Source organism: Bactrocera latifrons, unplaced genomic scaffold (genome assembly GCF_001853355.1).
Source record: "Bactrocera latifrons isolate USDA-ARS-PBARC rearing strain unplaced genomic scaffold, ASM185335v1 scaffold_265, whole genome shotgun sequence".
In the NCBI taxonomy this organism is placed as follows: domain Eukaryota; kingdom Metazoa; phylum Arthropoda; class Insecta; order Diptera; family Tephritidae; genus Bactrocera; species Bactrocera latifrons.
In genome coordinates, this window is record NW_017536241.1 from 215,241 (window position 1) to 230,493 (window position 15,253).

Below are 15,253 nucleotides of genomic sequence, written 5' to 3' on the forward strand. Positions count from 1 at the left end.
GTTCGATCCTTCCTCTTTCCAATAAGGGGTCGGGAGTTGGGATAGCCCGACCCTGTTTTTCTCCATAAACGATATTTAACCGGCGCGATACTAAATATTCCCCTATTATTTATATGAATATCTATTTGTGTGTTACGCCGGTTGAAATATATACTTTTGGTTTTATTAAGGTTTATTTTTAAATTGATTTTGTTGCATTCAGTGATAAATTCTTTTATTTTTCCTTTCAGAATATTTTGGGTTTGGTCCCGTTTCTGATGATAACAATAGTTTACAATTTTCATCTATTATTGGCTGTAATTGTGTAGTGTATACATTAAAAAGTGTTGAACTTAAGCCACTACCTTGTGCTAAACCGTTGTTAGTGATCACTTTTTGATGATCTAGTTTGAGATATCTTCGTTTTAAAAATGAAATAATCCAATCCGTTACTTTAGCATTAATTTGAGTTGTAGATAGTATATCTTTTAAAATGTCCACATCCACAGAATCATATGCTTTTTCCACGTCGATACATGCAGCCATTCCTTGGCATTTTTATTTTTCAAGTAAAGCAATTGTGCTGATCACATCATTAATACATTGTGCAGTAGAGTGATGCTTTCGAAAACCATAATATCTTGCGGGTAATAAGTTATTATGATTTATTGTGTTTTCTACATGTATTCTTAAGATGCCTTCAATGCTTTTAGATAGTACTGAAAGTAAACATATTGGCCTATAATTGTAAATATTTGTTGTATCATAACATTTTTGGGAATTGGGATGATTTTAATCTCTCTCCAGTATTCTGGAATTTCTCCTCTTAACCAAATGTTTTTTAATAGGTTAAATAATTTAACTTTTTCTTCATAGGATAAATGAAATATATTGTATGAGGTGTTGTCTGGTCCCTTTGCTGATTTCATATTTCTAGTATGTAAAAATTGTAAGAAGTTGTCTATATTCATTTATTCTATTGATTCTTCTCTGTGGTTGATATAATTGATTGTGGAATTTTGTGTGGTTGTCCTAGCAATGGATTCTAAATATTTTTTTTTTGTCTTGATTATTCCAGGAATTGTTAATTTATTTTTCACATTGATATTTCTTTAAATTTTTAATTTTAGCCCACATTTCTTTACTATTGTTTGTTATTGATATTTCATCTATAGTTTCTTGGAAATTAATCTTTTTATGTTCTAATATATGGTCTGTAAGATTTTTTCCGGCTCTTGACAGTAATTCGCAATTAACCAGTGTTTTGTATTGATTGTATTTCCTTCTTGCTGCGTTTCTTAATCTAAATAATCTTTGCGTTTCATTTGTCCACCAATGTTTTGGAATATATTTGTTATTATTACTGATATTTATTGTGTTCTTTTGTAATGTTTGTTCGATTGAGTTGTTGAATTCATCCAAACTGTCGCCTACTTTGAACTTGGTCATATCAGTTAACAAACGGTTCATTAAGATTTTCTTTTTTTGGTGTTTGAGTTGAAAATTGTCAAATAAGGATATTGTTATTGGTGTATGGCTACTATTAGTTAATTTATCTATTATTTTCCATGTATTATTGATATTATTATTGATGAAAGTTACGTCTAAAGTTGATCTAGAATTATTGGAGTTAGAAGTGGGAGAACCATCATTAAGGCAGATAAAATTGTTGTCAGTAGCAATGTTCTCTAAGATGTTTCCTTTAGTATTAAAGGATATCCTATCCCATGATGTTGCTCTGGCATTTAGGTCACCACCAATAAGAGGCATATTGTTTAACTGTCTTGTATATAAAAATAATTTTTCTATTTCTAATTTGAAAGTATTTGTTTCTATGTTTGGTGGACAATATACACTTATAATGTTAATATTTCTTTTGAGATTTAGTGTCGTTATACCAATATGTTCAATTTCACTTGGTATTTTAAATATTGTGAATTTTATGTTTTTTTTAATATACATATATTCCAACACTACCAAAACCATCTTGTCTGTTGGAATATGCGTAATTATAACTGTTTAGACTTGTGTCGTTGTTATTGGTTAACCATGTTTCGGCTAATATAGCTATATCTATTTTATTGTTGTGAAGACAGATTTCTAATAATTCCTTGTTTCCTTGTTTTTTCAAACTTTGTATATTGAATTGAAAGACTCTAATTTGTGATGTCATTTGAACTATTGCTTATTAAGTAGTATCGAAAATATTAACTAATTTGTTGAATGAAGTACGAATATTGTTGAATAATTCAATTGTGACTGGATTTAATCTTTGGTTAATATTAATAGTTAGGTGTTTTGTTATGGCTGCACTTAATACATTCACTGTGTTTCGTGTTTCTTGTAATTTTCGTGTTGATTGAATGATTTCATTGCTTTTAATTGGTTTGATTGTTTCTCTCCATTCCTGCATAGTATTTCTTGCATTTGCCTGTTCTCTGCGTCTATTTTTATTTGTATTGTTAATATTGCTTTTAATTACTTTAGTAAATGGTAATATTTTACGGATATATGATGTGGATTTATTATTTTGATGCATATTGTTAGTACGTTTGCTATGTAATTCGGGGAAATTGTTATCGTAATTGTCCAAAAGTTCAAAACGGTTACCTAAGATGCCTGCAACTTTTCTGTGGGCTTCTCTGTAAGAGCTTTCTTCTAGGGTCATCGTTCTTTTGATTATGTACGTTTTTACCCTTGCTGGACATTCTTTCGCTGTTGGTGCATGTTCGAAGTTACAGTTTACACATATTAACTTTTGGCATGCTTCTTTTACTGCATATATTTGAAAACATTTTTTGCATCTTGACCTAGTTTTCTTACAATGTTGTGCAAAATGGTTAAAACGGTAGCACTTGTAACACTGAGTTAACGCTACGAAGGGGCTTACTTTAATTTTTGTGTAGGCATAAGTTATGTGTTCAGGGATCGTTTGGCCTTTGAAAAATACTTTCACTATTCTTGTTGGAATTTTTACTTCTTCATTTTCATTTTTGGATTTGATTTCCACCCTTAACATCTTTAGGATGCGTACGTCTTCCATGAGCTCCTCCATTGTAATCTCTGTGGGAATATCGAATATGATGCCCACTTTGGATATACAATGTTGAAGGATTTATGGTTCGTATCTCTTATCCCGCAGTAGTTGGTTGTTGCATAGATCGTTTGCAACTCTTGCAGTCTTGCATAGTACCTTGACTCTCCCATAACCAGCTTTACTTATTTCATTGATGTCGTCGTATCCATATTTTAGTTTTTTTATTAAACCAGCGATCGCGACCGCATTTATAGCACTTCGTTCATTTCCTCTATTTTTTATATCTATGTATACAATGAATGGGCCTTGGTGATCTTCATCATACGTAATTTTTTGAAGTTCGAATGTGCTTGGTGTGTTTGCTGTTGAAAGTGGTTTTATAATAATATTACTTTCAATGTATATCCGTTTCTCTCACATTATAAGCCCAGGAGCCCTCGGGCTCATCAGATTCTGTATCCATTTTACGTTTTATGTTTTTGTGTGATTTTCTTTTTTAAATTTCGGGTTTGAACTATATTTAATAAACACAATTTGTACTAAAATGTGCAATTTGTCACAAACTTGACCAATGATCTTAAACGGATTTTAGATATAACCGTACACTTCTGAACGGTCCAAAACTGTAATGTAAAAACTATTTTGCACATTCAAAGTTTCAAGAGATTTGTGTGTTTACATTTATGACAAATAGCAGTGTTGCCATCCTTGTACCATGGTTGCCATACTTTGTGTCCTGACAATATAATGAAACATTTTTGTTTCATATCTAGAGATATCAATGATTCCAAATGAACTATTGTTTCATATATTATATATGAATTAAATTTATTATATTCCATAATAAATATAAAAAACTTATTATAGAATGCAAAGTTTATTATTATGAGGGTTTATTATTTTTGGAGCACGAGCCGAAGGCCGCCAGTGCAGAAAGTAGTTTTATACAAAAGAACTATGAACACCCCGGTATTGGACCGACCAGGGTTATTTTTTTTAATCGCGGCCGAAGGCCGCCAGTGCAAAAGGTAGATCGACACAAAAGAATATTATTTTTTATCTTTATTCATCAAATAACATATTATAAGATAAAAAAAAAACATTTTTACCTTTTTCTGTATATATGTTAAACAGAAAATTGATTAATAGTTTTTTCAAAACACAATATGTGGCAGCATTGGTATTTGTCATGACATGTAGAGAAAAACAAAACAAAACAAAATACGAGTGAATTGCATATAAAATTGTGGAACTTTAAAGTGAAATATCTCGAAAACTATGAGTCTGAGGACGGTATATGTGTATAATTTTTAATCCTGAGGACCTCCTCTATCCACCCGTACCATCAAATCGCGGCGCCGAAAGAATTGTAATCGTTCCGTTATAGGTACCGCAATCGCTTAGTTTACGGGATATTCGACCTTAAAGTTTAAAAATTCGCAAAATTCGAACATTTCAAGAAGCTATTTCCCCACATTAAACACCCTTTATTCACATTTTTCCCTTTAAATTAATTGAACTACACTATAAACTTTTAAATAAATCCACTACTTTATGCTTTTAGCAGGTTTTTTACCTAAAATTTTTTTCTTTTCAAAATTACATTTTACACTCGGTTTAAACCTCATTTGTTCACATAAAATTACGACAAAATGGAGCGTTGCCATGAACGCTGAAATTCCTCTATTCGTGCATATGGATATTTTCTTCTTTAAATTTATTCAGAATATAAGTAATATTATATAAATGTCTCTTATACACATCTAGATTTAAGTTCGATCCTTCCTTAATCATTAAAAAGTTCGATCCTTCCTCTTTCCAATAAGGGGTCGGGAGTTGGGATAGCCCGACCCTGTTTTTCTCNTAATAAAGTGTGAAGTATACAGTACAGTAGAAAACTCAAATTTTGTTATAAAACTACTTTATATCCAAAATAATAATATATATATCGTACCCTAAAACACAAAAAAATGTATCATTAAAAATAAAGGGAAATCGTTGACAGATATAGTAACCAAAATTTATCCATTTTATAACGAAAAATTCAATTTTGTTTCAATATGAGTGCATGATAAAAAAATATAATCACTTTGTAACAAAAACTCGGCCGAAGGTCGCCAACACAGAAAGGAGTACTACGCGAAGTACTTCAGTTGCCCCGGGAATTCGCTCGGCCAGTTTTATTTTTTAGATATATATATTCATATAAATATTACATTATCACACGATTTTAATTATCTGTGTTTATTAAATATAAATCACACATTATTCATATATGTATGTACGTATATGTAGTAAAATTTAGTTTGAAAAATCTTCTTTATAAGTTTATTATATAACTTTATATTTAATAAAGAAAAAAGAATCACTCAAAAGTACAAACAAAGATACGCTGAAAAATATAAACACTAAAACTTTTCAGCCATAAATTGATAAGAGATTTTTAAATTACTAAATTTAGCTGATAAATTACAAAATAAATGTGAAATGTGAACTTATTTCAATGCTTAGAGTGTATATTTAAATATATAGAGTGAAAACGTGAACAAATTTAGCGAAACATAAAGAAATACCATGTGTTCTTAGTGCAAATTTTTAAAATTTAAAAAATATTAGTTATTTTTATTGTTTTTGGATATTCCTCCTCTGGAGCTCCCTATCCGTGCATACCCTATTTCAACCGAAATTCGGAGGTTTTACCCCTCCGCCAAAGTAATCGGAATCGTGAGAATCGGAGAATCTTCCCTAGCCGTAAATGTTCATTTTAACTCTAATTTTATCTATTCTAAAATTTACCTCTCATTGCGAAGTTTAAATAAAATTAGTTGCTACGGTGCGAATTCACGTTGGTGAACAGTTGTGGATTCAGTGAATCCACATTCTTAATTTTAAAACATCGTACACAAACAAGATAGCATTCCTAGTTCGAACATGTTCTGTAATTTAATCTAGCATATACAAATTTCGTATTTCGTTATGAGGATGGGTAAAAAAACCGATTATCAATAATATATTCGTTGATTTGTATGACGACAACTACACGCTCAGTACACGCCTAGTTTTATGGTATTTATTGAATGTTTAGTATGCAATATCGATGGATGAACAAACACTTCATTTCCTTATCCAGTCTGGAGAAAGCAGAACTAACGATGCGATAGTTGGGATCAATGATATTAATATCGTACGCCAGCAGCTCTACATCCCTATAGAAGGTGGTACCTTCTCAATTTAGTTCTGCAGCTCGAATTAGTAGACGAGAGATTAAATAAATCACACGGTAGAGTCTCGTTGTCTGAAACTTCGTTTGGTATCGAAAGGCTCTGAGAGGTCCTTCCCGATCCGGACGGAGCTTTATCACCACCAGATCAACACTTTAGAACTTACAAGAGTATATTCCGGTCTTGAAACCTTCGTTAGAGGTTGAAACATTCGTTAGTGGACGAGGACATCAACCACCTGGGCAGCGACGCCTTCCCAATTAAGGGTCAGACATCATAGTCCTTGTTACAAATTAATCGTTATATTCTGATTTTTATTTTTTCGCTTCCAAAATAAAAGTTATTAAAAACTCACCACATAACTATTATTCCCTGAGTTATTTCACAGCTTCTATTTTATAAGGAAAAAATAAAAATCAAAATATTCATCTTGGTGGAAAGTATTACTGTAATAGTGAATGCGAATTACAGATTTTTGAGATTCAGTGAAGAAATCGATTGCGATGTTGAAATCATAGTAATTAAATCGCCGGTGCTGAAATATCGCTCATCACTAGTATATACTGATAATTACAAATTTGTTTTGTTGTGATATACTTTAATGTTGTGTAATATATTATTGATATAAAATAATTTAGCCCGTGAAGGTGTGGTTATGGACCTGTCTCTTATACACATCTAGATGTGTATAAGAGACAGAGTATATACTGATAATTACAAATTTGTTTTGTTGTGATATACTTTAATGTTGTGTAATATATTATTGATATAAAATAATTTAGCCCGTGAAGGTGTGGTTATGGACAGTTCTGAAAACGGTAGTAGAAAGCCTCGACGCACTCGTGGGACACCTGCATATCAGTTCCGAAATAAATTTGCATTTGGTTGGATTGGTTTAGGAGCGGTGTTTTTAGCAGCTTGGGTGTAAGCTTTTATTATCACAATTTATAGTGGTTGTATTATTTATTTAAACCTATATATTCTAGGTATACTCCAACATTTAAAAAGATTAATAAAGGCCTTTGCGACACGTTATTTACCCCAACAGAAGAAGAGATCGATCGTCGTTATTTATTCAGTTTTCCTAAGCCTCTAACCAGCAGAGAAATACAAAAACGTATTGATGAAGGAAAAGAGTTTTTTTCTCAAAGATAAAACTTTCTAATGGATCGGGAAACTCGGAAAGCTAATTTAAGGAAACTCCGGTTGTCCGGAATTAAACATGATGAATCCAGTACAAGCGGTAGTTTACGGTAAAACATTATTATAAAATTTGAAATGTAAAAAAAAAAAAAAATAAATGTAATGAATTCGAAAGAATACTTATTTTGGAATTATTCTTGTTCGAAGGAAAACTAAATCGACCAACGGATTGTTATCAAAGTATTTTAAAGTACCTAAAGTAAATGAAGTTATTCAAGGAAATGAACCAGAATCAAATGAGGTTGTGCATTTGGAAAACACATGTTCAATAAGAGGCTTGATTAATACTGAGCAAGAAAATTTACAAGCAATAAACCAGCAAAGTGAAACCCAGTTGAAAACAAATGGAAGAAAACGGACCAGTTTACGAAAATTTATTTTGACGGGGGAAACAAACCTGTATCAATGTTCCAAAGATAATAATGAAGACAACTTTGAGGTTCCTATAAAGAAAACTAAGACACGAACTAATTTGAAACGTAAAAATAATTCCCCCCGAAGCAAAAGATCGCTTTCTAGGGGCCAGCAGAATATTAAAACTTTGCTCATGCGAAATGAAGTTATGTTTTCGGAGATTACGTCTCAACAATGCAGACTTGATAATTTTAGTGCTGATGAAATACACCTCGCACTTGCATTGTCTAAATCACAAGTGGAAACCCATGGTTCGTCAAACTTTGCAGATCAGCGAGTTGAAAATAACCAAGCAAATTTGGAAAACGTTCAAAATATATTAGGTCAATATGGTTTTCGCCCATGTGGCTTAGAAGGTAGGTAGATGGCAATATTAAATTTTAGATCAGTAAAATTTCAGTGTAATAAGTTTGTAGATTGAAAAATGGTGATACTTTTTTTAAATTATAAAAATATACTTTGTCAATATTTTAGTGTAATTTTAATCTTGTTTCTGAGCGGATATCTAAAACTAATTGGTTTCAGAACTGAGCTCCTCATTAGATTAAAAAGTATATTGGCCCATATAAACAGAATCGCAAGTCAGTAATTGCTCTGAAACCAATAAAATCTAAAGTGTCACATTATTTAAAACAAGTGCAGTGTTAAAATAAAAAAGAATACCCAATTTGTTTTCTTTAACAATTAAAAAACCCCAACATAACAAGCAAAACTCTCGAAATTTGCAAAAGTTAAGGGCGGGGAAATGCTTTCAGGTGTGACATTTATTATTTGAAGAAAACGATTGAGATTAAATAAAATTTGTTCATTTGATTTCATTATCGCACTTAACTTTTTGTCCGAGACATTTTTATTAAAGTGAAGTTAATTAATAAATATGTACCATTTTGGTCGATACCTTTTTGCCATTTTTCCGCTAGAAACATTATTCCTTCAGTGTAAAGCTTTTATCAGTGTAAATTGAAATTTGTAGAACGCAAGCGAGCGAACCATTGTTGGGCTTCACGACCTGATACAGCGTCGTCTCCGTAAACTTAACAAATTTCATTTGTGGCTTGCGTGGCATTCTTCCCTTTTTTACACAAAAATTTCAAAATATAGCAGCTTTCTCCATTATTTCCACTCACTTTTAAACAGCTCTAACTTTTTTTTCAACTTCCCCGAATATAATTTTTTTTGTTAAATTGAGTTTAAAATCTCACCTTTAAGAGAGTCACCTTAATGCGGTTTTGCGTTTAATGAGAATGGAATTGATAAAGACCTTTTGTCTAAACTTTATATAACTCATATAATAATTTCTAATAGTTTGGTTGAGCTTTTGCCGTTATAACTAATATATTAAATTTTTTTCCTTAGTTGACTATATGCATATGTCTGATTTGAGTTAATAAGGGCGGTTTATAAATACATTTAGAATACTGAATGTTGAATTCTTACGAAATATTGTTTAATATAAAGTTTTGCCAAACATGTAGGTATTTCCTCGTCTTAGAGCACTGCAAATGGACAGAGTATAAAATGATGGCTTATACTCGAGCTTAGCTCTGTCTAACTTGTAATGTGTAGTAAGAATGTTTTTATATTTATCAACCCGAGGTAGCAAGCTTTGCGTAAACTGAACATTTAATATTGTTCTATAATTCTATAACCTATTTTTTGGGAATAATATTCTCTTAACTTACCTAAAGATCCGGTTATTTAATGTCAGTTGAAGATCCCTTAACTATTAACTTTTAACAATGCTTGTATTTTTTATTTATTTTTATTTTACATCTTTTGCAGCCTATAACAGTTTAAGCACCGCATTATTGCCTGGTTCAAATCGGAGAGGTAGAAATAAATGGATCAACAAATATACATCACTAACATTACGAGATTCTAAACTACAAGCTAAGAAAGTACAATCTAAAATAGACTTTTTAATGAGCCAAGAATGGAAGGACAAACAATTGTTTTTATCTGAAACTCATTCAGAACCATATGCGTTATTTAGTTATAACCTGCAAAAGCTTAAACCATCCAAAGCAATTACTAAAGCATTTGAAAATGAAGATAGAATAAACCTTGAAAGTTTTTATGTAAAAAATCTCTTTGACGTCAACCACGTACAAGCCGGCTATTTGTTAAAAAACTGGCATGCTATAGAAGGGCGTGAATTGTCTCCTCAAAAAGCTAACCAAGGTCAAAACAAATCAAATACATTTGTTAATCTCATGAATCAGTCGTTTATAAATTTGGAAGAACACTTCGGAGTGAAAAAAGTTTTAATTTCCACATTTCAACCTGAAAAAAGTTCTATACTTTCCGATGATAACTTTCGTGATCCTACGGGTTCGACAATTAGAACTGATATTGAAAAATGTAGTGATCATATTCAAGACAACCTCGAAAATTGCAATAATAATGAAAATTTTGTGGAAAACAAAACGGAGTGCATTGAACATAAACATGTTTTATCAGACCACGGCACACCTCTAATCGAAAATACCTTCAGCACAGTACAAGATGATCAAAACTATAGTTCAGCTCAAGTTAATATAAAGCAAACCTACCTAAGCACCTCACAAAATCCTTCAGAAAATCTTGCAAGTATATCTAAGGGAACCCGCAGCCAATCGCCGAATATATTCGCGAGTTCAGAAGACGAATTAGAAGAAGTTGATATTCCAAAAATGGCATCTCGTAATGAATACGAAACAAATGTATACCAAGAAGGTAAATTTATTTGGTTTTAACCGTATATGTTAATTTAGATATAATATTACTTGAAGTAACCGCTGGAAAGAATATTTGCTCTGGTGATATACTAACAAAGTTGTTTTCCATTGGCGTTATATTTTGTATTTTTATACTATTACAACATGTTACTGCAGAGTATAATAGTTTTGTTCACGATTGTTACTAAAACTACCTGAAACTAATCGAGATGGATATAGGAATATATATAAATGATTAGGTTAACGAAACGAAGCAATAACTTGAGTAAAAATTGAGACATCTTGTTGAAACTCGGTACTTTCCTTGGTGCTCCAAATTAAGATACAAAACTTTAATTTGATGCAGAGGATTGTAGTAGTGGATGCGCATAAGCTAAAGGGTTGAAATCGGATTATAATCCCGCCCATTTCCAAAATAATGGTTATGTTTAAAAGAACCAAAGCGTGATAACTCAACCTAACCTAATACAAAGATTTTCGACACTCCAGTTGACCCTTGTGAGAGTATAAAGTTTACGGTTACACCTGTACTTAGCCCTGCCTTGTTATAATTCCTATGTGATTTGTATAAGTTGTTTTTAATATATTAAATCATTTTGTAGAGGCTCCGGTCTAGCTAGCTTTTTGACCAAATGAATATTTATAGAATATTTATCGTGCAGTTCTATCATTCAATTTTATTGCCTAACCAAACACTCAGCGAGCCTGTCCTTCTAAGTCTAGAAGATCTCATAGTCTTTTTGCCGCCATTTTCACAACTATATTTGGCGATTTTACAATGACCTCACCAACTTTTGCATTTTTCTCAACTGTTTACCAATTTTCGTGAGTTATATTATACTATTTGCCTAACTATCACGGTGTACATCAGAGAACAGCAACGAGTAATCAATTTTTCTTTATACTTAAGTACTGATCCGTAACTCCGTCTGATTCTGTCATTTCGGTTCATGTGAACCGGTTGTCCTCAAACCATATATATCGTATGTTATATGTATAATGGAAATTCCATCGAGTACATACATACATACAAATGTATGTCATCGTGATTTGCGAAGAACAGATTGTTCGTATTGCATCAGATCAGTTGACGCTGGCCGGTACTCGAATTGTTCGACAATGTTGTCTATGCTGAACTGAATTCATTTCATTGTGTTTTTGGCACGAGTGTTTGTCCTGATTTGATCATACTCGTTGCAGCTCTCTGGTGTACATTCATCTACCCCAGCCACTTCTTGACCGTTTATAGTTATAGTCCTCTGCCATGACCTCAACGAGGTATCTTTTTAGTAAGTCTGAAAATCAAAAAAAGTCAAGTGGTGCTCCGGTCGAACACTTACATCCCTGTAGTCGTCTGCTTAAAGCGGAGCCGCCCCTAGGGAACACCGAGAGCTTGTGCCTTGACTACGTCGACGAAAATCACTTCAGTCACGCACTGACCGCCAGAAAGCTTACCAAAGTTTTTGCGGGCATCAGAGTAGGGACAAATTAGAGCATAGTTCATGTAGGATGAATGGACAGATATATAATTACACACAATATATAATTTTATATCTATTAGGTTAAAGTGTAACGAATATCCTGGTAACATAATTATTGTGCTCTGAGTAATGTCGCGAAATAAAATGTTCGTTTTGATACCAAAAATTCCGTAAACCATTTTGACAAAACATTGATATCTATATAAAACTTCTTTTTATCACTAAGACCTCTCTGTACCCTAAACAGCTATTTCAGTCGTATCGCCTTTGAATAATACAGATACTAGAGAAAATGAGAACGCCACAAGTCCTATTTCGAGTATTATAGATTTAACTCAAGAAGAAGAGCATGTGTCTATCGATGGTGAAAGCTTTAAGATCTTAGTGGACAATATTACACCAAATGCTACAAATACAAGCAATTTAGACAACTTAAACAAATCCGGTTCAAGTTCCGAACTGGCATTAAGTACTGGGAAAGTGAGTATTGATAGAGAGGATAGTTCTGAAGATTGCATAGTTTTGTCAGATGACGAAATCAATTACTCTATTTGGAGAGCAGATATGGATAGTTTTAGTCAAGCGGCAGCAAATGGTTTACTCAATGAGGACCATGAATGTGTGGTACCAGAGCCTTGCGAATTGCACATTAATACATCTAGATTAGCGAATCGTTCGGCCGAGCTTCTTGAATATGGAATTTTAGACAATATATCAGAAACATTTACACAACCTTCTGAGATTAACAATAGTCCCACCCATCAACCCGAATTATCGCCAACGTGGCTCGCACCAGTCGGTTTAGATGGCTTGTTAAATGGAGATATAAGTTTAAATAACACGAAAGAAGAAAGAAATACCTTAGATGTTCAATCTTACACAAGACCTTTGGAAGTTTCAGCATATCCTCCTGATGAATATGAAATATCAGGTAGGATATATACCACCCGCATTGTCACTGATCCTAAACCGGAGTTTATGCATCAATCAGAATCAGAAATATTGAAACAACTTTATCAATATGGCATCAAACCTTTAAAACGGAAACAAGCTGTCAAGTTGTTGGAGTTTATATATAATTCAACACATCCACTAATTCTCAAAGAAACTCCCAATTGTAGTAAACAAAACGAAAACTATCGCATTCCTGAACAATCTAATAAAGGTCATTCGAATCATATTATTCCATCTACAAATAAATTACAGCTAAAGGATTGTTTTGGCTGTCAAATACAGCTATTTAAAAATGATTTACAACTCGATTTGGATTGTGAGGACTATATATTTCAGACGAATGTTACTAAGAAGGTAATTTTGATAGTTTAAGGTAATACCTAGCTATAAGTCTCAGACAATGAGAATATGTTGAGAATTTTGAGGTTTTTTGTAAATATTTCCCGTACATTAGCGAATTTAATATACATTAATAGCCCGCAAGGTGTATTAAGATGACCACAACGCCATTGGTCCATTTTATGTGAAATTAAAAAGAAAATTATGGATTTTCACGACAGATAAATACTGGGAATGAACTAAGGAATAATGTAAATTTTAATTTTTGATCAAATTGCGGTTACAAAAAAAGAAAATTGAGTTTTTGCAAAGATTTCTTGCTTAAACGTAGCTTGAAAAATTAAAGTGTTTGCATAACATTTTGTGCATTTCTTCATTACCTGATCAAAACAGTTGCACCGTTTTAAAAGAATTGTGCTATGCGTCTCCGTAACATTTCACATTTACCATAGATGCGTTGTATGCATTTTATTTGGACCGAATTTGTGTATATCTTAATTTTCCATTAGATAGTTAAGAAAAAAAACAACCGAATTACATGTGAAACTGATGATAAAAAGTGATAAGAGGAAATATGTACCTATATGTGATTTAAAATAAAGAAATTTTAAATTTTATTAGTACAGTCGACTCCCACAAATTAGAACCTTCAGTAATTAGAATTTCCAGAGATTAGAATTTGCTATACATTAAACGTTCTTTAATTAGAATCGAATATGTTATGAATTTTTTACTTTTGTTTTCTGTTCAATTTAATAATTAAATAAAGTATAATTTCATTGTAGGTTTTTGAGTAAATTTAACAAATTTTTCTGCATAAACATATACAAATAAACTTCCAAAAATTAGAATTCAAACACAACAAAGTGGTTATAATTTGTAAACGTTGGCTGTATTTGATTATTTTATTACAGACGTCACGGCCGCTGTTACCTCTTCATATCGCCTGGCATAACCTCGTTTCCTCTAGTATAATTTTGAGTGAAACTATACTCACGTATCAGCCCATAGACTTGCAAGAAATTTACGTATTTTTGAAGGAAATCGGATATCGTTTCGACCCAAAGGTTGAATTTTAAAATAGTATATTTTACAAGTTTCTTAAATCTTTACTTCTTTTTCAGGACATAAAAGCTTTCCTTGACAAGCGCTGCATAATTTTTCGCTATGATATGACCCAACCCGATCGTCAGGCGGAACGCCATACCCGAAAACATAAAAAAGCTACTAAAAGATAGCGAATTGTTATGAACTAAATATTTTAATTTTTTTACTTATGTATGTGGTTAATTTTCAAAACTGCCTCACAATTATTAAAAAAAAATTATTGAATATTGAATTTGTATTAAAACATCGAAAAAAAAGTAATAACAAGAAAAAAACGGCTGCAGGAAAGCTATAATACTCTTCACAGGTGCATTTCTTTTTACAGCTATATGTATAACTAAATTGGGTAATGTATCCAATGGAATATGCTTTGATAGTTATTTTTAGGCAAGTTGTTTGATACAAAGAACCTCGAACAAAAAGCCTATTTTCAATATTTTTTTTTCGTATAAAATACTAAATATTTTGTCAAACTTTATATTATTAATAAAATACATATTTTATAAAAATTTTGTGAAATTTGAAAAAATCGGTCTTTACGACGTGTCTCCGCGTTGACAGTAGAACTTTTCACAGGATCATCAAAAGTTAAAAAATCGTGTTTTTTCTAGGTACAGGAAGAAAAATGTTTTTCTGATTGAACAAAAAAAAATTCTTCGCTCAAGACCTTTCAAATTATATCTCGAAGATCATTAATTAATGTTGCCAGGGATGTTCTAGCAATAAATAAGGAAATACACTTTTTTTTTAAGATCTGAACAATCTATTATACCAATTTGCACTCTGTAGTGCGCGACGAGG

The 15,253-nt window shown here is 32.0% G+C and overlaps 4 protein-coding genes across 5 annotated transcripts in view; 2 read left to right on the forward strand and 2 right to left on the reverse strand.

Moving 5' to 3' along the window:
- The window catches only part of LOC108969783 (uncharacterized protein F13E9.13, mitochondrial), a 14,131-nt gene extending 8,131 nt beyond the window's left edge, over positions 1–6,000 (reverse strand). The window contains exon 1 of the mRNA XM_018934704.1: positions 5,813–6,000. Within this exon, the coding sequence (XP_018790249.1) occupies positions 5,813–5,819 (7 nt within the window). The 5' untranslated portion in view covers positions 5,820–6,000. The remainder of the gene's footprint in view (positions 1–5,812) is intronic.
- On the reverse strand, positions 62–3,574 carry LOC108969784. Its single transcript, XM_018934706.1, has 2 exons — positions 2,300–3,574; positions 62–698 (listed from the first exon to the last, which is right to left on the reverse strand). The coding sequence occupies exons 1-2, from the start codon at positions 3,032–3,034 to the stop codon at positions 669–671; spliced, it is 765 nt and encodes a 254-aa protein (XP_018790251.1). The 5' UTR covers positions 3,035–3,574; the 3' UTR covers positions 62–668.
- Positions 6,001–6,773: 773 nt separating the features above from the next.
- Positions 6,774–7,522, forward strand: LOC108969785. Of its 2 annotated transcripts, none has more exons than XM_018934707.1 (3): positions 6,774–6,884; positions 7,029–7,161; positions 7,224–7,522. In XM_018934707.1, the coding sequence occupies exons 2-3, from the start codon at positions 7,037–7,039 to the stop codon at positions 7,390–7,392; spliced, it is 294 nt and encodes a 97-aa protein (XP_018790252.1). In that variant the 5' UTR covers positions 6,774–6,884; positions 7,029–7,036; the 3' UTR covers positions 7,393–7,522. The 2 variants fall into 2 exon arrangements, with proteins under 2 accessions (XP_018790252.1, XP_018790253.1); XM_018934708.1 differs by having other exon boundaries at positions 6,775–6,889; positions 7,034–7,161.
- On the forward strand, positions 7,383–14,664 carry LOC108969781 (structure-specific endonuclease subunit SLX4). Its single transcript, XM_018934701.1, has 6 exons — positions 7,383–7,490; positions 7,588–8,210; positions 9,637–10,569; positions 12,300–13,360; positions 14,260–14,412; positions 14,470–14,664. Exons 1-6 carry the CDS (start codon positions 7,402–7,404, stop codon positions 14,581–14,583), a joined length of 2,973 nt encoding a protein of 990 aa, XP_018790246.1. The 5' UTR covers positions 7,383–7,401; the 3' UTR covers positions 14,584–14,664.
- The last annotated feature ends 589 nt before the right edge of the window (positions 14,665–15,253 follow it).